General features: G+C 42.5%; 1 protein-coding gene across 1 annotated transcript; it reads right to left on the bottom strand.

Moving 5' to 3' along the window:
• Nucleotides 1-480: 480 nt before the first annotated feature.
• lacc1 (laccase (multicopper oxidoreductase) domain containing 1) lies at nucleotides 481-9643 on the bottom strand. Its single transcript, XM_029711749.1, has 5 exons — nucleotides 8918-9643; nucleotides 6211-6389; nucleotides 4766-4934; nucleotides 4441-4666; nucleotides 481-769 (listed from the first exon to the last, which is right to left on the bottom strand). The coding sequence occupies exons 1-5, from the start codon at nucleotides 9444-9446 to the stop codon at nucleotides 562-564; spliced, it is 1311 nt and encodes a 436-aa protein (XP_029567609.1). The 5' UTR covers nucleotides 9447-9643; the 3' UTR covers nucleotides 481-561.
• Between the last annotated feature and the right edge of the window lie 16180 nt (nucleotides 9644-25823).

Raw genomic sequence — 25823 nt, 5'->3', positions numbered from 1 at the left:
AATCAAATGTTTGGACACACCTACTCCTTCAAGGGTTTTTTTTTTATTTTGACTATTTTCTACAGTGTAGAATAATAGTGAACACATCAAAACGATGAAATAACACATGGAGTCATGTAGTAACCAAAAAAGTGTTAAACAAATCAAAATATGTTATATGTAAGATTCTTCAAAGTAGCCACCCTTTGCCTAGATGACAGCTTTAAACACTCTTGGCATTCTCTCAACCAGCTTCATGAGGTAGTCACCTGGAATTCATTTCAATTAACAGGTGTGCCTTGTTAAAAGTTCATTTGTGGGACTATCATTCCTCATGAAGCTGGTTGAGAGAATGCCAAGAGTGTGCAAAGCTGTCATCAAGCCAAAGGTTTTTTACTTTGAAGAATCTCAAATAAAAAATATATTAAACACTTTTTTGATTACTACATGATTCCATGTGTTATTTCATAGGTTTGATGTATTCACTATTATTCTACAATGTAGAAAATAGTCCAAATAAAGAAAAACCCTGAAATGAGTAGGTGTTCTAAAACCTTTGACTGGTAATGTACATAAATTAATTCAGTGTTCTGAACTACTGAAACAGTCAGTAGTTCCTGTTTCGTCCATCCACAGGAAGCCCATCTGTGTTCCGAAGTCAAGCCCGTCCCTGACGTGGGAGAAGAAGGCCTCAGGGTGACAGGAGGTGCACAGGGTCACGCTCGGCCTGTCAGTCACTGTGTCATCATGGATATGCTCAGGCAGGACCCCTTCCCTCTGGAGAAGTATTCTGGAATGGAGAACGTGGAAGTTTAAAAACACAGGAAAAGAAGAGACGCTGATCTAAACAATGTAGATTATTCTACTTTAATTATTCCATGGTCAGCATGCACCTAGGATGAAATATGTGTTCAGAAGAAATACTGCCCCTTTAGTTTGACTCGCCATCATTCTGCTGGTTAGATTGGTAATCCATTATCCTGATGGGACTAATGATCATTTCAATAGTATCACCCTACACAACCAGTATCCAATCACAGAGATCACTCCCAGGGCATGACCTTTGTCTTTGCAATCAGATGAGTGGCTGGGGGGAACTGCCTCTATGGTAATAAATCAGGGAGAGCGGTAACCCGGTAACACCCTATAGGAAATCATTCAGGCGACTCTCCAGCCTAGCAGCACCTATCATAAAAACCACATCATAGTTTGACCTCATTATTGACCCTGAGAAGTTATTTCAACTGGGAGTCAATGCTTTTCTTTTTTATTATCAGTGATTTAAGGACATTACGTCAGAGAAAGAGTGGTAAGGCTCAAGCAACTGAATGTTTATTTTATTTATTTATTTATTTCACCTTTATTTAACCAGGTAGGCAAGTTGAGAACAAGTTCTCATTTACAATTGCGACCTGGCCAAGATAAAGCAAAGCAGTTCGACAACATACAAAAACACAGAGTTACACATGAAGTAAAACAACATACAATCAATGATGCAGTAGAAAAAAATAAGACTATATACAATGTGAGCAAATGATGTGAGATAAGGGAGGTAAAGGCAAAAAAGGCCATGGTGGCAAAGTAAATAAAGTATAGCAAATAAAACACTGGAATGGTAGATTTGTAGTTTGAAGAAAGTTCAAAGTTAAAATATAAATAATATGGTGCAAAGGAGCAAAATAAATAAAATAAATAAATACAGTAGGGGAAGAGGTAGTAGTTTGGGCTAAATTATAGATGGGCTATGTACAGGTGCAGTGATCTGGAAGCTGCTCTGATAGCTGGTGCTTAAAGCTAGTGAGGGAGATAAGTGTTTCCAGTTTCAGAGATATTTGTAGTTCGTTCCAGTCATTGGCAGCAGAGAACTGGAAGGAGAAGTGACCGAAGGAGGAATTAGCTTTGGGGGTGACCGGAGAGATATACCTGCTGGAGCGCGTGCTGCAGGTGGGTGCTGCTATGGTGACTAGTGAGCGGAGATAAGGGGGGACTTTACCTAGCAGGGTCTTGTAGATGACCTGGAGCCAATGTGTTTGGCGACGATTATGAAGCGAAGGCCAGCCAACGAGAGGGTACAGGTCGCAGTGGTGGGTAGTATATGGGGCTTTGGTGACAAAACGGATGGCACTGTGATAGACTACATCCAGCTTGTTGAGTAGGGTATTGGAGGCTATTTTGTAAATGACATCGCCGAAGTTGAGGATTGGTAGGATGGTAAGTTTTACGAGGGTATGTTTGGCAGCATGAGTGAAGGATGCTTTGTTGCGAAATAGGAAGCCAATTCTAGATTTAATTTTGGATTGGAGATGATTGATGTGAGTCTGGAAGGAGAGTTTACAGTCTAACCAGACACCTAGGTATTTGTAGTTGTCCACAAATTCTAAGTCAGAACCGTCCAGAGAAGTGATGCTGGACAGGTGCAGGCAGCGATCGGTTAAAGAGCATGCATTTAGTTTTACTTGTGTTTAGGAGCAGTTGGAGACCACGGAAGGAGAGTTGAATGGCATTGAAGCTTGTCTGGAGGGTTGTTAACACAGTGTTCAAAGAAGGGCCAGATGTTTACAGAATGGTGTCGTCTGCGTAGAGGTGGATCAGAGATTCACCAGCAGCAAGAGCGACATCATTGATGTATACAGAGAAAAGAGTTGGCCCAAGAATTGAACCCTGTGGTACCCCCATAGAGACTGCCAGAGGTCCGGACAGCAGGCCCTCCGATTTGACACACTGAACTCTGTCAGAGAAGTAGTTGGTGAACCAGGCGACGCAATCGTTTGAGAAACCAAGGCTACTGAGTCTGCCGATGAGGATGTGGTGATTAACAGAGTCAAAAGCTTTGGCCAGGCCAATGAATACGGCAGCACAGTATTGTTTCTTATCGATGGCGGTTACGATGTCGTTTAGGACCTTGAGCGTGGCTGAGGTGCACCCATGACCAGCTCTGAAACCAGATTGCATAGCGGAGAGGGTGCGGTGGGATTCGAAATGGTCGGTAATCTGTTTGTTGACTTGGCTTTCGAAGACCTTAGAAAGGCAGGGTAGGATGGATATAGGTCTGTAGCAATTTGGGTCAAGAGTGTCACCTCCTTTGAAGAGGGGGATGACAGCAGCTGCTTTCCAATCTATGGGAATCTCAGACGACACGAAAGAGAGGTTGAACAGGCTAGTAATAGGGTTTAGATCAGGTTACATCGCGACGGAGGGGCCAGTTGGATAACTCCCTCGGGCAGATAACGTCGGTGGTCCAGTCGTGAAGGCCCGATGGGGCTCCGCATCGGCAGTAAAACGGGTCAGGATAGGTGATTGTAGCCCAGGAGACACTTCAGCTGGCTAGCTCAGGAAAAGCCCACGAGTGGCTGACGGAACTCTTCAGCTGGCTAGCTCCGGAATAATGTGTGTTAATTCCGGGACCGACGTTGCCAATGTAGACGAAAGTCGAGGAGCGAAGTCGGGTGAAGTGCAACTGCGACAGCCAGAAGTCTGATATTTATAGACTTTTGTAAATTCTTTTTTTTACCACTTTTTCTCCCCAATTTTCTGATACCCAATTGGTAGTTACAGTCTTGTCCCATCGCTGCAACTCCCGTATGGGAGGTCGAGAGCCATGCGTCCTCCGAAACACGACCCTGCTAAGTCGCACTGCTTCTTGACATACTGCTCGCTTAACCCGGAAGCCAGCCGCACCAATGTGTCGGAGGAAACACTGTACAACTGGCGACCGTGTCAGGGTGCATGCGCCGGTCCGCCACAGGAGTCACTAGAGAGCGATGGGACAAGGACATCCTGGCTGGCCAAACCCTCCCCTAACCCGGACGATGCTGGGCCCATTGTGCGTCGCCTTATGGGTTTTCCGGTCGCGGCCGACTGCGACACGGCCTGGGATCGAACCTGGATATGTAGTGCCTTAGACCGCTGCGCCACTCGGGAGGCCCGGAAGTCAGATATTAATGTGGTTTTCCAACAGCAAGGCTTAGATCAACATGGCAGTGTTGCCATTGTTTAAAAAAGTTTTTCTTTCTGTCTCCAACCCCCATATCGCACACTCACAAACTGGCATACTATATGTGTGTACATTGTACAATCAATTTGTGACAGAGGGACTCAAATATCACATTAATTTGTATATATCCAGTGTATACACGAATCGCGGCAAAGATGGTTCCTGTTTCAGTCATGTCTTTGATCACGTTTGCGTGGGTAAAAAAAACGAATGATTGGTTGACAATAGAACCTCCCACAATGCAGGCGATGGCTGCAGGATGAAGTTGGTGAAGAGCAACTGCAGAAACTTGGTCACAAGATTTTTGTAAAGTTCATGCAGTCGACATATAGGCACAAGTCGGACAACTTTTATCCCCATAATGCAACACTTTGAAAGGCAGTGACCAACGATGTTCACCGGCTTGAGAAAAGGGACCCGCTTGAATGCGCTATTTGTCTATGTGTTGTATAGTTGGCCAAACTAACCTGGTGGCTAGTCGTATGTTGACATGAGGCCTGGTCTCGGCCATGTCAGGAACACAATCAGGGTGGATAGAGAAGAAGTCTGCAGCCTGCTCTCTCTCCAGTGTAAAGCAACAGGCCCCCACCGACGGCCCAATCACCACGGTGACGTCACACGCCCTGCTGCCAAATCCCATCGCCATGGCGTTGACTGTAGCCATGGCAACACCCATCAGGGTTCCTTTCCATCCTGAGAGAGGGAAACAAAGGAACACTTTATAATGATGCACCAGCAGACATCTTTCTATGGAATATTAATCCTGTCTTGTACTTAAAGTGTATGTCTCACCAGCGTGAGCTACTCCGATGACCCTGGCCACGGGGTCAGTGAAGAGGAGGGGCATGCAATCAGCTCCTGGCGCAGCTATGACAACACCTCTCTGATTGGTTACGATGCCATCATAGTCGTGTGGCTCCTCTTCCTTTCCCATCACCCATACGTCACTGCCGTGGTTCACCTCGCAGAGACAGATATTCAGCATTAACCACTTAATGATGTCAGTGATGTTTTCTACAACCCACTGGAGTGAGTGTTACACGATGTACAGGACATGTGCACTACCTCCCTGTGCCATAACGGTCTAGACCTCAATCAATCAAATGTATTTTATAAAGCCCTTTTTACATCAGCAGTTGTCACAAAGTGCTTTACAGATACCCAGCTTAAAACCCCAAAGAGCAAGCAATGCAGAGGCAGAAGCACAGAAACACTCCCCAAAAGGCAGAAACCTAAGAAAAAACCTAGAGGAACCAGGTTAAGAGGCGTGGCCTGTCAGAGTGCAAATTATGGGGGGCCCAGGGGTCTCAGACCCTCTGAATGAGACATGAATGCCCCTAAATGCAACAAAGTCAACTTTGGGGGGGTCGATAATTAATTCTAATTGAACCATTCTCCTATTTATTTAAAATGCATTTTTTTCTGCTACAGTGGTAAATATTAAAGGAGAATTTTCCTATGTCTGAAGTAAATCTAATTTTTGAATGTAAATAGCCCGTTATAGAAGGGTCCAGACCAATGTTTCCTCTCATTTTTGTTCATCGTCAGCAAATTTCAGGTCTGCTGAGTGCAAACTTGAACGTTGTGAAAATTCTGTGCAACTTCCTGCGCGTGTTTACTGTGAACACAGGCTGTACCTGTTTTAAGTTAAAACTAACAGTGGTCAAGTAGGCTACTGTGGCTATTTGATCATAATGTAGGCCTACCAGAGTGGCCTACCATTAAAAAAAACTATGGAGAAAATGCATCCTATGTTGTTTATGAGAAACGTACCCCAGCCGCGATTCACTTCCTCATTGCTTGTTGTGCAGTATCAGGGCACGCAAAATACATGAACAAAATCTCAAAAACACCCAGATATGTCTTTTTAGAAACAGACACATTCTCAGTATAGTGATGCAGGTCTTTAGATGTTGTACTGTTCACATGAAACTGTGTCATTCTGAACTTTATCCACAACGTTATATTCCCTTTTGTGCAACTCGAGACGTTTACTATAGCGACACGCTCGGCCTGCACCGCTGTGTGCGGGAAACTTGACCAAAAGGGATTATAACTTTAGAGATAAAGTTAAGCGTGTGCACACATATGAAGTTCCGTGAAAAAAATAGAGACCCTCTGAATGTCACAGTATAATTCACACTCTGTAGCCAGTCTTCTTCTGGTTGACCTCTTGAGGCTGTGTTACACTTACATTCAGGGAGGCTACATTCATGTTATTTTCTGTGCTGTGGTACCTTCACCAGGTGCAGGAGTCGGGGGAAGAACCCAGCCTTTTGGGCTAGTCGGCGGATGTTCTCGGCTACGAGGGTCCTGGGGTCTCTGCGTCTGGAGCTACTGAACAGGTTGAGAGAGGAGAGGGTGGAGATGGAGGAAATACCTCCTGTACGTGTGGTGAACCCATGGGAGAAACAGTCTACACACACACACACACACACACACACAGAGAGAGAGACAAAGTGGAGAGAGAGAAAGAAAGAGAGAGAGAACGCAAGTATTTCCCGTGACTGTGCCTCAAAACCAAATGTTTACCTGGCCCACCACTCCACCCTGGAATTGAACAGCCTTCATGACCAGGTCCACCTAAATCAGCTCAATGTAATTGAAGAATCCAAAAAAATCTAACCACTTCTGGGAAAATTAGAAACCTCTAAACAAACAACAAAGAGTTATCTATTTAAAACGGAGATGTATGGATAAACCTCTTCTCCAATCTTTTTGTCTCTATAACAAACAGCAAAACATATACATGATCAAATACAAATCTTAGAATCAACTATTAAAGTCTTCTAGAACCCACTGGATTCTCCAATTACATTGAATGAACTACAGGACAAAATACAAACCCTCCAACCCAAAAAGGCCTGTGGTGTTGATGGTATCCTCAATGAAATGATTAAATATACAGACCACAAACTCCAATTGGCTATACTTAAACTCTTTAACATCATCCTTGGCTCTGGCATATTCCCAAATATTTGGAACCAAGGACTGATCACCCTAATCCACAAAAGTGGACACAAATTTGACCTCAATAACTACCGTGAGATATGCGCCAACAGCAACCTTGGGAAAATCCTCTGCATTATCATTAACAGCAGACTAGTACATTTCCTCAGTGAAAGCAATGTACGAAGCAAATGTCAAATTGGCTTTTTACCAAATTACCATACGACAGACCACGTATTCACCCTGCACACCCTAATTGACAAACAAACAAACCAAAACAAAGACAAAGTCTTCTCATGCTTTGTTGATTTCAAAAAAGCTTTTGACTCAATTTGGCAGGTGGGTCTGCTATACAAATTGATGGAAAGTGGTGTTGGGGGAAAAACATACGACATTATGAAATCCATGTACACAAACAAAATTGGCAAACAACACACACATTCTTTCCACAGGGCCGTGGGTTGAGACAGGGATGCAGCTTAAGCCCCACCCTCTTCAACATATATATCAACGAATTGGTGAGGGCACTAGAACATTACCCAGCACCCGGCCTCACCCTACTAGAATCTGAAGTCAAATGTCACTGTTTGCTGATGATCTGGTGCTTCTGTCCCCAACCAAGGAAGGCCTACAGCAGCACCTAGATCTTCTGCACAGATTCTGTCAGACCTGAGCCCTGACAGTAAATCTCAATAAGACAAAAATAATAGTGTTCCAAAAAGGGTCCAGTTGCCAGGACCACAAATACAAATTCCATCTAGACACCGTTGCCCTAGAGCACACAAAAAACGATACATACCTCGGCCTAAACATCAGCGCCACAGGTAACTTCCACAAAGCTGTGAACGAGCCTAGAGACAAGGCAAGAAGGGCCTTCTATGCCAACAAAAGGAACATAAAATTTGACATACCAATTAGGATCTGGCTAAAAATACTTGAATCAATATCATTGCCCTTTATGGTTGTGAGGTCTGGGATTCGCTCACCAACCAAGAATTCACAAAATGTGACAAACACCAAATTGAAACTCTTCATGCAGAAGAATTCACAAAATGTGACAAACACCAAATTGAAACTCTTCATGCAGAAGAATTCACAAAATGTGACAAACACCAAATTGAAACTCTTCATGCAGAAGAATTCACAAAATGGTCATGTTAATCCCAATCAAATCATGAGAAAACAAAAAAGAGAATTACTTGACACATTGGAAAGAATTAACAAACAAAAAAAGAGCAAACTACAGTGCTATTTGGCCCTAAACAGAGAGTACACAGTGGCAGAATACCCGATCACAAAGAAAGCTTTGACTATGTACAGACTCAGTGAGCATAGCCTTGCTATTGAGAAAGGCTGCTGTAAGCAGACCTGGCTCTCAAGAGAAGACAGGCTATGTGCACACTGCCCACAAAATGAGGTGGAAACTGAGCTGCACTTCCTAACCTCCTGCCAAATGTATGACCATATTAGAGACACATATTTCCCTCAGACTACACAGATCCACAAAGAATTGGAAAACAAACCCAATTTTGATTAACTCCCATATCTATTGAGTGAAATACCACAGTGTGCCATCACAGCAGCAAGATTTGTGACCTGTTGCCACAAGAAAAGGGCAACCAGTGAAGAACAACACTATTATAAATACAACCCATATTTATGTTTATTGATTTTCCCTTTTATACTTTAACTATTTGCACATAATGACTTTTGAAATGTCTTTATTATTTTGCAACTTTTGTGAGTGTAATGTTTCCTGTTTATTTCACTTGTGTTTATTATCTAGTTCACTTGCATTGGCAATGTTAACATGTTTCCTATGCCAATAAAGCCCTTACATTGAATTGAGAGAGAAGAGAGGTGTATAGAGGGAGGGGAGAGGGGTGAAGAGGAAAGAAGGGAGGGACTGTTCACTGGTTGCTGAATGATAGTCCTCAGATAATTCAGCCTAATATTACACTACAGTAATAGATACTGTATTACACACACACCTACCTGAAATGAAAGTGGACCTCAGTATGGTGACGTCTCCTTTAGCAGGTAACTGCTGCAGAAAGCTTCTGACCTCCTCTCTGACCTCACTGACAGGTGGAGCTAAAGGTGAGTCGCATTGCACATGACCAGGGCACGGGAGGTCATTGGATGTGACGTACTCAAATGTATACACCTCCGTGAAAAGTTGCACAATGTATGCTTCAAACATCGGTCTCCTGTTTTTTGAGGTGAACACCCGAACCGTTCGCAAGTCCAGTTGGTCCACTGCTAGTTTGAAACGGTACCAAGACTCCGTAACAGTGGTGTAGTCCAATACGTGGACGTTTGCCTTCTGACTGAAAAAAGTTTCCAGCAAAGACACCTTGTTCTCGCCGTTTGCATTACAACGTTGACCGTGTGGTCCGAATAGTAGATATATTTGAAAGCCGACATCTCTCCTACCTGTGACGCTTTTTACTTGCCTCTCCACGCACGAGCTGTGCTGCGGACACCGACAGTGAATTAGATCTATAATGAAGACTTCTGACATGTTGTCAAGTAAATGCAATAATGATATCCAATAAACGGAAATAACTTAACTACTATATAAAAGCTTCTCTGCAAGTGTGTTATGAATGCTGTATTTCCAGAGGCGATGTGCCTTTTTACGCAAAGAGGAACATATTTTCATGCGTCAACACGCCGCTTTCAGAAACTCCAGAGTTTGAACTTCCTCCTTGAATAGCACTGTTCCCGCCCTCCGGGTTTGTCACTCGTTACCACCGCCACAAAGTCAAAATTGTCTCTATCGTACAAATTCATGAAAACAAAAATGTGCTTTTTGGTCTTAATTTAATGTCAGGGTCAGGCATAATGTTAGCAGTGTGGTTAGGGTTAGGTTTCAAATCAGATTTTAAGAAGATAAATTGTAGAAATAGGCGGGGGTTTTGCCATAATTATAACTTTGTAGCTGTGGTAACTAGTGACGTCCGCCCTCCGCGGAAATTCCAGCGCGGGGTTTCAGCGACGGACTGTACACCGGTAAACAGCGGTAACCCAATATAATCTTTGACCTTTCTGACTGTTCCTCTTCAATCCCTTTTATTGTTTTGAAGACGCATAACTTCCTCATAGCCATATCATATCATTCATACTGTATCAATAATGTCTGGCCATGTTTGTGCTGGTCTGGTTTAGATGAAGAGGAAGTAGGCTACTGTAAATACAAACAAGACAACAGACAAGTACAGCAGGTGTGCTGCGTCAGGTGATTATGACTCAGCTCATCTGTCTTCTCCAGGTCTCAATTGCAGGATTTCAAATTTAATGGAAAAGTAGTGTACAAGGCCTATGGAAAGTCTACACCCCCCAGGATTTCTACACCTTTTATTGTGTTACAAAGTGGGATTGATTTAATTTTCAGTTTTTCCCAACAATCTACACAAAATATGCAAAGTGGAAGAGAAATTATATTTAAAAAAAATTGTATTAATGAAAAATAAAACACTAATATACCTTGATTAGATAAGTATCCACCCCCCTGAATCAATACATGTTAAAAACACCTTTGGCTGTGATTACAGCTGTGAGTCTTCTTGGGCAAGTTTCATAAGACCTTTACACACTTGCATTGAGCAATATTTGCCCATTATTCTTTTCAAATTTCTTCAAGCTCTGTCAAGGTGTTGGGGATCATGGCGAGACAGCAATTTTCAAGTCTTGCCACAGATTTTCAAGCAGATTTAAGTCAAAACTGTAACTTGTCTACGAAGGAACGTAGGAACATTCACTGTGTAGATTTGGCTTTGTGTTGTAGGTTAAAAAGATGCTATAAGATGAATTCCTCTCCCAGCGTCTGTTGTAAGCAGGCTGAAACAGGTTTTCCTCTAGGATTTTGCCTGTGCTTAGGTCTATCCTCTTTCTTTTCATCCGGACTAACTACCCATACCATGATGCAGCCACCACCGTGCTTAAAAATAATGAGGCAGTTACTCAGTGATGTGTTTAGTGTTTATTTTTTGTATTACTTTAGTACCTGCATGTTTTGGACTATTTTAATTCTGTATATTTCTATTCTTCTTTTCATTCTGTCATTTAGGCCATAATTGTGGAGCCACTACAATGTTGTTGATCCATCCTCAGTTTTCTACCATCACAGCCATTGAACTAGCTGTTATAAAATCAATTCATTGTGACATCCCTAAGTAGTTTCCTTCTTATCCTGCAGCTCAGTGCAGAAGGAAGATGGCATCTTTGATGTGTCTGGATGGTTTAATACGAAATGTTTCAGTCTGGTTTTAGACCCCATCATAGCACTGAGACTGCACTTGTGAAGGTGGTAAGTGACCTTTTAATGGCGTCAGACCGAGGCTCTGCATCTGTTCTCGTGCTCCTAGACCTTAGTGCTGCTTTTGATACCATCGATCACCACATTCTTTTGGAGAGATTGGAAACCCAAATTGGTCAACACGGACAAGTTCTGGCCTGGTTTAGATCTTATCTGTCTGGAAGATATCAGTTTGTCTCAGTGAATGGTTTGTCCTCTGACAAATCAACTGTACATTTCGGTGTTCCTCAAGGTTCAGTTTTAGGACCACTATTGTTTTCACTATATATTTTACCTCTTGGTCATTCAAAAACATAATGTTAACTTTCACTGCTATGCGGATGACACAGCTGTACATTTCAATGAAACATGGTGAAGCCCCAAAATTGCCCTCGCTGGAAGCCTGTGTATCAGACATAAGGAAGTGGATGGCTGCAAACTTCCTACTTTAAACTCGGACGAAACAGAGATGCTTGTTCTAGGTCCCAAGAAACAAAGAGATCTTCTGTTGAATCTGACAATTAATCTGGATGGTTGTACAGTTGTCTCAAATAAAACTGTGAAGGACCTCGGCGTTACTCTGGACCTTGATCTCTCTTTTGACGAACATATCAAGACTGTTTCAAGGACAGCTTTTTTCCATTTACGTAACATTGCAAAAATCTGAAATTTTCTGTCCAAAAATGATGCAGAAAAATTAATCCATGCGTTTGTTACTTCTAGGTTAGACTACTGCAATGCTCTACTTTCCGGCTACCCGGATAAAGCACTAAATAAACTTAAGTTAGTGCTAAATACGGCTGCTAGAATCCTGACTAGAACCAACATTTTTTATCAAATTACTCCAGTGCTAGCCTTCCTATACTGGCTTCCTGTTAAGGCAAGGGCTGATTTCAAGGTTTTACTGCTAACCTACAAAGCATTACATGGGCTTGCTCCTACCTATCTTTCCGATTTGGTCCTGCCGTACATACCTACACGTACGCTACGGTCACCAGACGCAGGCCTCCTAATTGTCCCTAGAATTTCTAAGCAAACAGCTGGAGGCAGGGCTTTCTCCTACAGAGCTCCATTTTTATGGAATGGTCTGCCTACCCATGTGAGAGACGCAGACTCGGTCTCAACCTTTAAGTCTTTATTGAAGACTCATCTCTTCAGTAGGTCCTATGATTGAGTGTAGTCTGGCCCAGGAGTGTGAAGGTGAATGGAAAGGCACTGGAGCAACGAACTGCCCTTGCTGTCTCTGCCTGGCCGGTTACCCTCTCTCCACTGGGATTCTCTGCCTCTAACCCTATTACAGGGGCTGAGTCACTGGCTTACTGGTGCTCTTCCATGCCATCCCTAGGAGGGGTGCGTCACTTGAGTGGGTTCAGTCACTGACGTGGTCTTCCTGTCTGGGTTGGCGCCCCCCCTTGATTGTGCTGTGGTGGAGATTTTTGTGGGCTATACTTGGCCTTGTCTCAGGATGGTAAGTTGGTGATTGAAGATATCCCTCTAGAGGTGTGGGGGCTGTGCTTCGGCAAAGTGGGTGGGGTTATATCCTGCCTGTTTGGCCCTGTCCGGGGGTATCATCGGATGGGGTCACAGTGTCTCCTGACCCCTCCTGTCTCAGCCTCCAGTATTTATGCTGCACTAGTTTATGTGTCGGGGGGCAAGGGTCAGTCTGTTGTATCTGGAGTATTTCTCCAATCTTATCCGGTGTCCTGTGTGAATTTAAGTATGCTCTCTCTCATTCTTTCTTTCTTTCTTCCTCTCGGAGGACCTGAGCCTCAGGACTATCTGGCATGATGACACCTTGTTGTCCCCAGTCCACCTGGCCATGCTGCTGCTCCAGTTTCAACTGTTCTGCCTGCGGCTATGGAACACTGACCTGTTCACTGTGATTACTATTATTTGACCATGCTGGTCATTTATGAACATTTGAACATCTTGGCCATGTTCTGTTATAATCTTCACCTGGCACAGCCAGAAGAGGACTGGCCACCCCTCATAGCCTGGTTCCTCTCTAGGTTTCTTCCTAGGTTTTGGCCTTTCTATGGAGTTTTTCCTAGCCACCGTGCTTCTACACCTGCATTGCTTGCTGTTTGGGGTTTTAGGCTGGGTTTCTGTACAGCACTTTGATATATCAGCTGATGTAAGAAGGGCGATATAAATACATTTGATTTGATTTGATTTAATACATCCAATCATCCATAGCCTAATTATTAACTTGACCATGCTTAAAGATAATATTCAATGTCTGATTTGTTATTGTTATCCATCTACCAATCACTGCCCTTCTTTATGAGGCTTTCGAAAACCTCCCTGGTCTTTGTAGTTGAACCTGTGCTTGACTGAGGGACCTTTCAGATGTTGTATGTATGGGGGACAGAGGAAGATAATTAAAAAAGAATGCCAACCCCTATTATTTAGAGTCCATATAACTTATTAGGAGATCGAGATGAAGAATAGCTGCCCCACCCTGGTGCCTGATCTACCTGCGCCTACATCACTGGGACTGCCTGTGTCTGCTTTGTCGTCGAGTTTGGCTCCTTTCCCTTTCTCTGGATCTAACGGGGCTCTGCCTTCTGTGGGAGGTTTGGACCTATCGCTGGGAGCTGCGGGCGTACGCTATCCTGCTTCTTGTGGCCATTGTATCGGGCAGTTCAATGGTGAGAAATGTCTCAGTACCTAGAGAAAAAACTTTGTGCTATCCATGAGCGTGAGTACACAACAAAATTAAGAAGAACTGATTGGGTCTCTGCTTGACACCAACAAACGCCCCATAATATCTGGCCATGTGCCCTCCTTAAATCATGGCATTGAACAGTTCAGCAGATTTTTAGCCCTCCATAACTGGCTACGTGACTATTGCAGCTCTGTGTGTGCAAAATGTATTAACAATTTTGATACACTCTGGAAACAAAGCTCATTTTATAAGGAAGATGGGATCCACCCAAATCATTTGGGTTCCTGGATCCTTTACCAGCATTATAAGGCTGCGTTGAGACAATGACTTATCAATGACCCAAGCCCAGCTCAGTTAATCCCTACCATTGTGTCGCCGAGTTGTCAAAATGCTTCAGCAAATTAACATTATCCTAGGGTCATTGGTAGACAATGTAAGTAACCTATTTTATGTCCCTCTAACTGCCCTGAATGCCTCTGCTGATCCTACAGCTATTGTATGCTGTAATCATGTGCCTATGAACCAGAGTTATACTATTACCACTGAGGCGGTGTGCCCTAGTAGGTAGTCCACTGTGTGCAGCTCACCCTACACTAACATAAATAACATGAGCATGTCTACTTCTGCTAAACTTTCCAGTTAAGCAATGAGAACAATCAAGCATCCCAGAAAAGTGCTGAAAATAGCCCACATTATCATGTGTAGCTTAAGAAACAAGGTTCATGAAATCAATAACTTACTTGCTAGTAACAGATGACATTCATATTCTGAAAATATCTGAAACGTACTTTATATTACCTTTGATGATACAGTGGTAACAATACATGGTTATAACATCTACAGAAAATACAGAAATGCCAATGGTGGAGGTGTTGCTGTTTATATTCAGAACCACATTCCTTTAAAGCTTAGAGAGGATCTCATGTTAAATACTGTTGATATGTAATATGGTAATATGGCTACAGGTTCATCTGCCTTACCTAAAGTCCATTATTGTGGGAAGCTGCTATAGACCACCAAGTAGTAACAGTCAGTATTTGGATAACATGTGTGAAATGCTTGATAATGTACAGTGCATTCTGAAAGTATTCAGACCCCTTGACCTTTTCCACATTTTGTTACGTTACAGCCTTATTCTAAAATTGATAAAATACATTTTTTTCCTTAGCTATCTACACACAATAATGTGAAAACAGGTTTTTAGAAATTATAAAAATGTATTAAAAATAAAAAACAGAAATACCTTATTTACATAGGTATTCAGCCTCTTTGCTATGAGACTCTGAATTGAGCTCAGGAGCATCCTGTTTCCATTGATCATCCGTGAGATGTTTCTACAACTTGATCAATTTGTAAGTCGCTCTGGATAAGAGAGTCTGCTAAATGACTTAAATGTAAATGTAAATGATTGGAATCCACCTGTGGTAAATTCAATTGATTGGACATGATTTGGAAAGGCACACACCTGTCTATATAAGGTCCCACATTTGACAGTGCATGTCAGAGCAAAAACCAAGCCATGAGGTTGAAGGAATTGTACATAGACCCCCGAGACAGGATTGTGTTGAGGCACAGATCTGGGGAACATTTCTGTAGCATTGAAGGTCCCCAAGAACACAGTGACATCCATCATTCTTAAAAGGAAGATGTTTGGAACCACCAAGGCTCTTCCTAGAGCTGGCCGCCCGGCCAAACTGAGCAATCGGGGAGAAGGGCCTCTTGGTCAAGGAGGTAACCAAGAACCTGATGGTCACTCTGACAGAGCTCTAGAGTTCCTTTGTGGACAACCATCTCTGCAGCACTCCACCAATCAGGCCTTTATGGTAGAGTGGCCGGACGGAAGCCACTCAGTAAAAGGCACATGACAGCATGATTCTCTGGTTTGATGAAACCAAGATTGAACTCTCTGGCCTGAATGCTCTGGAAACCTGGCACCATCCCTACGGTGAAGCATGGTGGTGGCAGCATCATGCTGTGTGGATGTTTTTCAGTGGCAGGGACTGGGAGACTAGTCAGGATCGAGGCAAAGATGAACGGAGCATAGTACAGGGAGATCCTTGATGAAAACCTACTCCAGCTCAGGACCTCAGACTGGGGCGATGGTTCACCTTCCAACAGGACAATGACCCTAAGCACACAGCCAAGACAACGCAGGAGTGGTTTCGGGACAAGTATCTGAATGTACTTGAGTAGCCCAGCCAGAGACCGGACTTGAATCCGATTGAACATCTCTGGAGAGACCGGAAAATTGCTGTACAGCAACGCTCCCCATCCAACCTGACAGAATTTGAGAGGATCTGCGGAGAAGATTGGGAGAAGCTCCCCAAATACAGGTGTGCCAAGCTTGTAGCGTCATACCTAAAAGTAATCAATGCTGTAATCGCTGCCAAAGGTGCTTCAACAAAGTGTGAGTAAAGGGTTTGAATACTTACGTAAATGGGAGATTTTATAAATTAGCAAAAATGTTTAAAAAACTATTTTTGCTTTGTCATTATGGGGGATTGTGTTTCGATTGAGGGGGGGGGGGAACAATTGAATCCATTTTAGAATAAGGCTGTAATGTAACAAAATGTGGAAAAAGTCAAGGGGTTTGAATACTTTCCGAATCCACTGTATATGATATCAAGAGAGAGGTATAGTTTCTGGGTGATTTAAATATTGACTTGCTTTCATCAAGCTGCCCACTCAAGAAAAAGCTTCAAACTGTAACCAGTGCCTGCAACCTGGTTCAGGTTATCAGTCAACCTACCAGGGTAGTTACAAACAGCACAGGAATGAAATCATGTATTGAGCACATCTTTACTAATGCTGCAGAAATGTGCTTTAATGCAGTATCCAAATCCATTGGTTGTAGTGATCACCATATAGTACACATATCTAGGAATACTAAAGTTCCAAAGGCTGGGCCTAATACAGTGTATAAGAGGTCATACAATACATTTTGTAGTGATTCATATGTTGTTGATGTAAAGAATGTTTGTTGGTCTGTGGTGTGTAATGAGGAGCAACCAGACACTGCACTTGACACATTTATGAAATTGCCTTTTCCAGTTACTAACAAGCATGCACCCATTAAGAAAATGACTGTAAAAACTGTTAAATCCCTGTGGATTGATGAGGAATGGAAAAATTGTATGATGGAGAGGGATGAGGCAAAAGGAATTGAAAATAAGTCACATAAATCCTGTGACTAAACTGGATGAAAGAAGAAGAAACTATACTATGAAACAAAGATAAATTACATAAAGAATGGTGGTAAATAGCTTTGGAGCACCTTAAATGAAATTCTGGGCAAAAAGGCAAACTCAGCTCAATCATTAATTGAATCAGATGGCTCATTCATCACGAAACCCACTGATATTGGCAATTACTTTAATGATTTTTTTCATTGGCAAGATTAGCGAACTTAGGCATGAAATACCAGTAACAAACGCTGACACCACACATCCAAGTATAACTGATCAAGTTATGAAAGACAAGCATTGTAATTTTGAATTCCGTAAAGTGAGTGTGGAAGAGGTGGAAAATTATTGTTGTCTATCAACAATGACAAGCCACTGGGGTCTGACAACTTTGATGGACAATTTCTGAGGGTAATAGGGGACGATTTTGCCACTCTTATTTGCCATATCTTCAATCTAAGCCTACTAGAAAGTGTGTGCCCTCAGGGCTGGAGGGAAGCAAAAGTAGCCAACCAATCAGCCTGTTACCAACCCTTAGTAAACCTTTGGAAAAAATGGTGTTTGACCAGCTACAATGCTATTTTACTGTAAACAAATTGACAATAGACATTCAGCACACTTATAGGGAAGGACATTTAACAAGCATGGCACTTGACTTCAGTTCAGCCTTTGACATTATCGATCATAGCCTGCTGATGGAAAAATGTATGTGTTAGGGCTTTACACCCACTGCTATATTGTGGATAAAGAGTTACTTGTCTAACAAAACACAGAGGGTGTTATTTAATGGAAGCCTCTCCAACATAATCCAAGTAGAATCAGGAATTCCCCAGGGCAGCTGTCTAATCATCCACTAAACCCTAAAACTCAACTAAATCTTGTAATAAATAATGTGGACATTTAGCAAGTTGAGGTGACTGAACTGCTTGGAGTAACCCTGGATTGTAAACTGTCATGGCCAAAACATGTTGATACAATAGTAGCTAAGATGGGGAGAAGTATGTCCATAATAAAGTGTTTATCTGAATTTTAACAACACTATCAACAAGGCAGGTCCTACAGGCCCTAGTATTGTCACACCTGGACTACTGTTCAGTCGTGTGGTCAAGTGCCACAAAGAGGGACATCGGAAAATTACAATTGGCTTATAACAGGGCAGCATGGCTGGCCCTTAAATGTACACGGAGAGCTAACATTAATAATAGGCATGTAAATCTCTCATTGCTCAAAGTGGTGGAGAGATTGACTTCATCACTACTTGTTTTTGTAAGAAGTTTTGAGAAGCTGAATGCACTGAGCTGTCTGTTTTAAACTACTAGCAGACTGCTTAGACACCCATGCATACCCCACAAGACATGTCACCAGAGGTCTCTTCACAGTCCCCAAGTCAAGAACAGACTATGGGAGGCGCACAGTACTACATAGAGCCATGACTACATGGAACTCTCTTCCGCATCAAGTAACTGATGCAAGCAGTAGAATCAGATTTAAAAAACAGATACAAATATGGAACAGCAGGGACTGTTAAGAGACACACACAGGCACAGACACACATACACATGATAAGACACGCACTCTACACACACATACACATGATAAGACACGCACTCTACACACACATACACATGATAAGACACGCACTCTACACACACGTACACATGATAAGACACGCACTCTACACACACGTACACATGGCTTTTTTATTGTAGATATGTGGTAGTAGAGTAGTGGTCTAAGGGAATACACTTAATGTGTTGTGAAAAGTGTTATGAAATGTAATGTTATGTAATATTTTAAATTGTATATAACTGCCTTAATGTTGCTGGACCCCCGGAAGACAAGCTGATGCCTTGGCCACATCTAATTGGGATCCTTAATAAATACAAATACACATTATGTGATTTGTTAAGCCACATTTGACTTCTGCACTCATTTAGGCTTATCTAAACAAATGGGGTGAATACTTATGCAACAACTATATTTATAGTTATAAATGTTTTATTAATTTGTAAACATTTGTAGAATTTTCTTTCCACTTCGACATTATGGAGTATTTTGTCTAGATTAATTACAAAAAATGACAATTCAATCTATTTCAATCCCACTTTATAACGCAACAATTTGTGAAAAAAGTTCAAGAGGGTGTAGACTTTCTATAGGCACTGTATGTATCTAGCTTATGTAATTACATCTAGCTTATATCTTAGCTCATGTATTTGTATTTTAGCCAATTCTTCTGGATCTTCATTTTTTCCCTCCCATTTCTAATTGTGGCAGCAGATTTAGTTATATGGAAATGTGTGGCTCCATCTAACGTCTGCTTCCAACTCACACCCTCAAACACCTAGATCTCCTGAACGCAGCTCACTCTCCTGTCCACACCCTCAAACACCTAGATCCCCTGAACGCAGCTCACTCTCCAGCCCACACCCTCAAACACCTAGATCCCCTGAACGCAGCTCACTCTCCAGCCCACACCCTCAAACACCTAGATCCCCTGAACGTAGCTCACTCTCCTGCCCACACCCTCAACACCTAGATCCCCTGAACGCAGCTCTCTCCTGCCCACACCCTCAAACACCTAGATCCCCTGAACGCAGCTCTCTCCTGCCCACACCCTCAAACACCTAGATCCCCTGAACGCAGCTCACTCTCCAGCCCACACCCTCAAACACCTAGATCCCCTGAACGCAGCTCACTCTCCTGCCCACACCCTCAAACACCTAGATCCCCTGAACGCAGCTCTCTCCTGCCCACACCCTCAAACACCTAGATCCCCTGAACGCAGCTCTCTCCTGCCCACACCCTCAAACACCTAGATCCCCTGAACACAGCTCACTCTCCAGATCCCTATCACCTGAATTCTAATCACCTGTTCACACACCTGTATGTCATTATCACACACTATTTAGTTCAGTTCTTTGCACCCCATCACTGTGAGGTATTGTTTGTTTTGTGACACGTCTTTCAGAGCTCTGGTTTTCCCGTGAGTTAATAGTTTTTGCCTGCCTCACTAATTATGTCTTTTGCCTATTCCCTGCCTATACTTTAGCCTATTGGATTTCCTGTTATCAACCTATTGCCTGATCTCCCGGACTATGATACTAGCCTTTTCTCTGTCGGTACCGTTGCCCTTTTGGACCCCCTGTGTATGACCTTCTGCCTGCCCCTGGACCCAGCTATCTGCCTCCTCCTGTGGTCCTTTGCAATCAACACCTGCTGCGCCCTGCGCTTGAAACCAGCTCTCTGTCTCCCCTCGTGTTCCTTACACCATCCCTATGGTCCTAGATGACTTGGCTGTGGAATGAGAGTGTGTGTTGGTCCACAGGTCCAGTTGAAAAAGAATAGGAGAGCCTCACACTCTAGGTGCTCAGATGCAATCATTTAACCTAATAACAAGCTGTCTTCATCAGGGTATAATGACAAACACTGCCTGTCACTAGTTTATATAGTGTCAAAGGACACACACAGGTGTCTGTAATCATGGATGGATTTGGCTTGATTCCATTGGTTGATCTATAGATAAATAGAACATTTAAAAAAGCATGAATGAATAACATATGGTTATAGATACAATTTGGCTACATAGGCCTATAAATATTTTACAATGGATAGCAAAATCACAGTAATCACAAGAATGGCTTCAGATCAAAGTCTACGTTGAGACTGAAGGGAGCAAGGGTTTTTAAAGATCCAGGCAGCCTCTCGTTTTAACAATACATTGTCAAGATCACCCCCTCTCCTAGACAGGGTGATTTGTTCGATGCTGAAATAGCGAAGGGACGAAATAGAGTGGTTCACTTCCAAAAAGTGGGCCGCAGGTCCAGGACTTGATCACATTGGCTGTGTTGTCTGGGCTGATGCATATCTCTGAGCCACAGTTATTATGAAGGACCCAAGGTCAGGTGGTGTTGTACCTTTTGTGCATGTGTGAGCGATGGATGTAGCCAGCTGACAGCATCATTTTGTGTAGAGATTGTGTGTGCTTGCATTTATGTGTGTGTGTGTGTGTGTGTGTGTGTGTGCGTGCGTGCGTGTGTGTGTGTGTGTGCGCCTGTGTGTGTGTGAGAAATAGCGGTAGCTAGCTCCTGAGAGCATCTCTCTCCCTTCTCTCTTCCAGCCCCTCCCCCAGTCTCCTGTGTAACGACATTGAATAGGTACAATAAGATACAATGAGATCCTCAATGGAATGACGGTGTGCATGAAGGTGTCAGATTAGATTATAGAGTTTAATAGTCACATGTACAGGGTTGCAGATGTAATTACAAGGTACAGTGAAATGATGCAGGACAATGCAGGACAAACTGAAATAAAACAAATCAAATATAATAAAAATATAAATAATAATATAAACATATTAACAACTGTGGCAATGTTAAATGTCCTTTGGGGTGGGGGCAGGGTAAATGTCCTATAGCTGGAGTAGCATGGGGGGATGGGGTAGGAAGACCAGGGGAGCAGGTGGTGGGACAGGGGGATTAGGTAGTTAACTAGTGGTGGCTATTCAGCATGATAATGTCCATTGGAGTGGGGGCAGGAAGTTCGGGGAGGCCGGGGGAAGGCAGGGGGAGTAGGTAGCTGACTAGTGGTGGCTGTTCAGCAGCCTGATGGTCTGGGCGTAGAAGCTATTGGCCAGTTTTACAGTCGTTTGCCATGATGCTCCTATACTGCCCACATCTGACTGATGGAAACAGGGAGAACAGGCCATGGCACAGGTGGCCGAGTTTCCTGATGATCTTCTTGGCCTTCCTGTTACACCTGGTGTTATAGGTGTCCTGGAGGGCAGTGTACCCAATGGTGCGTTCGGCTGAGCGTACCACCCTCTGTAGCACCTTTCGGTCCGCGGCGATGGAGTTGCCGTATCAGGCTGTGATGCAACCCAACAGTATGCTCTCGATGGTGCTCCTGTAGAACACTGTGAAGGCCCTCGTGGGACAGGCCAAATTTCTTCAGCATCCTGAAGTTGAAGAGTCGCTGTCATGCCTTCTTCACCACAGTGTCCAGTAGAGGGTTGTGTGTGTGTGTGTGTGTGTGTGTGTGTGTGTGTGTGTGTGTGTGTGTGTGTGTGTGTGTGTGCGCGCGTGCACACATACACGTGCAAGACTTGTGCACATGGTTTTGTATGAGTGTGCGTGCAAATAGGAGTGTGTGCACAAGTGTATGAGTGTAATACATGTTATTTGATGTGTATTTCGAGTGCATACATGTTGTGTGTAAGTATGTACAGAAATGAAATGAATACAAATATTTCAATAAGGAAACAACAAAAGAGATAAGAAACATAACACAACGAAACAAAACAAAAACACTAACAGCTGCAAAGTCTATCTCATGTGTCTCTGGTTGTGGCGCAGGGTGACACATTTAGCTGCTGCTCCTCTCCGAGAGGATGGGGGGTTTATGTTCATCAGGGATCTGTTTATATTTGCTATATATTTTAAGAAAATCTGGATAGTATGTTTCCATTATGTTGTCATATCGTGGGTTGGAACACAGGAAGTGCATCTCAGTTTCTACTTGGTGTAAATCGAAATAGACCCCTTTCTATGTTTGCAAACATTGTTGCACGAGGGCGATGCGCACAAGTTGGTGGCAGAACAAGGGGAGTTCTTACAGCACGCTAGCAAAAACCCCATCTATTTACATGTTGGTTATGAGTGGATTATAATTGGATTTTGAAACGTATGAATCTCCTGCTTAACATAATATTTGTGTCACTTGAACTTGAACACTTGAACTTCAACCAGTAAAATGACTCTTCGGCTATATTTTGCTACAAGCTATATCAATGAGCGTTAGCATTCTAGCTAACAACTGCTGCATCCAAAATAGTTATTTTGCAAAGATCACAACTGTTAGGGTTTGACCAACTAATTGTGTGCATATCCTATATAATATAACAATTTGTTTGCATAACCTATATAATATAACACAGATGCTATAATAATATGTTTATTAACTATAAGATAATTGAGTACTGCTATATGTTAAGAGGAAGTGGCTCATGTGATGGTGGGTCATGTGGAAAGAATGCTGATGATGTAGAAACAGGATTTTCTGTAGAATAACAGCAATAACAGGATATGAAATGTATATGCAGGGGGGTGTAAGGGTTTTAGAGAACTGTGCATTGTGCAGTCACAAGATGAGACATCCGCCAGGAAGCTGGAGTGCGTCTAGAGGTTGGGACCAACCGGCACGCCAACGATAGGCTGGAATAAGTCTAAACCATATTCTAGCCTCTACTATGACAGGCCCTCAAGGAGAGGGAACTAAGTCTGTCAAAGTATTTAAAAGACGAACTTGTAATGTCATTCCAGTTCTCTGTCTGCCCTGCGTGGTGTTACAGGGAGCCCGTATATACGAACCACATATTTACCATTCAAGTGTTTGCATTAATTAAAGTACAAAGAAATCAGAAGTTACCATGTGCTGACTATTTTGTTCTGATACCAGATTCAAATTGACGCGACCTAACACAACCAAACATAATCTTAGTGACTGTTCAAGCAATAATCAAACATCTTTGTAAGCGTTAAGAAACCCCAAAAGTTATTTTGTTTAGAAGTAATAAAAATGTAAATCAAGGCTAAGTTGAATGGGCGCAAATGGTGATGGCTTTCTTACTGCTGCCAAGAGTCGCGCGCATCTGTACGTGGCGTCAGTGTGTCGTGTACTGGAAAAGGATCTATACCTACATATTCTCTGATGTCTTGGCAGCCAAGATTTACCATGTCTTCCTCTTTTAATTTCCAGACTGTATTCTGAGAGGGTTTTTCTTCCTTTTACGTCATGGAGGTTAAAATATTCTGCCAATGTACATTTTTGATTTAGGGAGAGATAATCAAGTTTAGTTTGTAATTTCATTGGAATTTTTTCCAATTTTCATTGTAGTTGTTTTTCAATTTAGTGTCAATTTGTTTGATTTTGATTTTAGAAATGAAACTTTTTTTGTTTGATTGGTCTTTAGTTTCAATGTTCTTAGTGAGCTGCAGAGCAAGCTGACCTAGAGGATCATCCTCTTGGGAGAAGTGGTTAATCAGAAAATATGTATTTAATGGAGTTCTCTCTCTCTCTCTACCCTTGGTGGATGTGTCTAATGTTACAGTTGATTTAAGGCTAGTGTTTTAAGACGCCATTCTTAGTGCACTGATTAAAGGAAAGAAGGGAGTGTCATTTTGTTAGCCACAAATGGACAAACAGACAAACACATCGATGAACAGAAAACCACAACAAAAGAGCAATATGAAACAAGAGTTTGAAGCAATATCAACAACACTGTTCTGCTCTATGTTTGGGGTTTGTAGAACCTACTATCCACATACAACCTTTTAATAGGTTCACACCACTGCTGGAAATAAAGATGACAGAGGAATAGTTTTTATTTGGTTAGTCATAGTATTATTCATTGTCTGCCTTTTTTTTTGAGTGTTTTCCTACTGACCAAAGAGCACATTTTACTGGACATGTGAAAGCTGCTCTCAAAGCTACCACCAGGTGGGGCAAGTCATCAGATGATGTTTTCACATTTAGCAGGTGGCTGTAATTAATTCATAGAATTGATTTATTTATCTATTATCTGTCATGATATAAAACATCCCAAGCAGAGTCAAGATTTCATCCACATTGAACTAATTACATCACCTGCTGTGCCATTTTACCTTGTAATATCCTGCAGACACAGATTCTAAAGCTACAGTACCCTGTGGTGTGTGTGTGTGTGTGTGTGTGTGTGTGTGTGTGTGTGTGTGTGTGTGTGTGTGTGTGTGTGTGTGTGTGTGTGTATCTGTAATGTCAAGGCTACTGGAGGTGTGGAGGAATCTATTTACTGTTTTCCTCATTCATAGGTATTAGATCATGTTTCATGTATATTCCATTAGATTTTAATGTTAGAGTTGTTGGTTATTATATTGCAGAACTGATGTGATATGTATTTGCTTTTTCAGGTATTGAGTCATTTCAGTTACAGCATAAATGTAAGTGAACTTTTCTAAACAGAAATACAAATGGACTTAAATTGTTTGAGGTCAAATGGAAGACCAGCCATTGTCATCCCCAATCTTCTTCCTTCTGACTGAACTTACCCTCCCAATGGTACGTAGGCGCTGACCTACAAATTAAACCATTGTTTTTACCTACAAATTAAACCAAGACAGCAACTGAAAGGTCGCTGGTTCGAATCCCCAAGGTCACTAGATGAACAATCTGTCGATGTGCCCCTGAGCAAGGACCTTAACATACAGTTGAAGTGGGAAGTTTACATACACCTTAGCAAAATACATTTAAACTCAGTTTTTCACAATTCCTGACATTTAATCCTAGTAAAAATTCCCTGTCTTAGGTCAGTTAGGATGACCACTTTTAAGAATGTGAAATGTCAGACTAATAGTAGAGAGAATGGTTTATTTCAGCTTTTATTTCTTTCATCACATTCCCAGTGGGTCAGAAGTGTACATAGTATTTGGTAGCATTGCCTTTACATTATTTAACTTGGGTCAAACGTTTCGGGTAGCCTTCCACAAGCTTCCCACAATAAGTTGGGTGAATTTTGGCCCATTCCTCCTGAGAGAGCTGGTGTAACTGAGTCAGGTGTGTAGGCCTCCTTGCTCGCACATGCTTTTTCAGTTCTGCCAACAAATTTTCTATGGGTTTGAGGTCAGGGCTTTGTGATGGCCACTCCAATACCTTGACTTCGTTGTCCTTAAGCCATTTTGCCACAACTTTGGAAGTATGCTTGGGGTCATTGTCCAT

The sequence above is a fragment of the Salmo trutta genome, chromosome 24 (genome assembly GCF_901001165.1).
Source record: "Salmo trutta chromosome 24, fSalTru1.1, whole genome shotgun sequence".
Classification (NCBI taxonomy): Eukaryota; Metazoa; Chordata; class Actinopteri; order Salmoniformes; family Salmonidae; genus Salmo; species Salmo trutta.
This window is presented reverse-complemented; position numbering and strand designations above follow the sequence as displayed.

Excerpts from the sequence above, each read along its gene's own strand:
- lacc1 (XM_029711749.1), bottom strand. The coding sequence starts at position 9,446 with ATGTCAGAAGTCTTCATTATAGATCTAATTCACTGTCGGTGTCCGCAG. Across the intron at positions 4,935-6,210 it reads GACTCCTGCACCTGGTGAAG|GTGAACCACGGCAGTGACGT; the intron begins GTACCACAGCAC and ends TGTCTCTGCGAG. Across the intron at positions 4,667-4,765 it reads CATCGGAGTAGCTCACGCTG|GATGGAAAGGAACCCTGATG; the intron begins GTGAGACATACA and ends TCCCTCTCTCAG.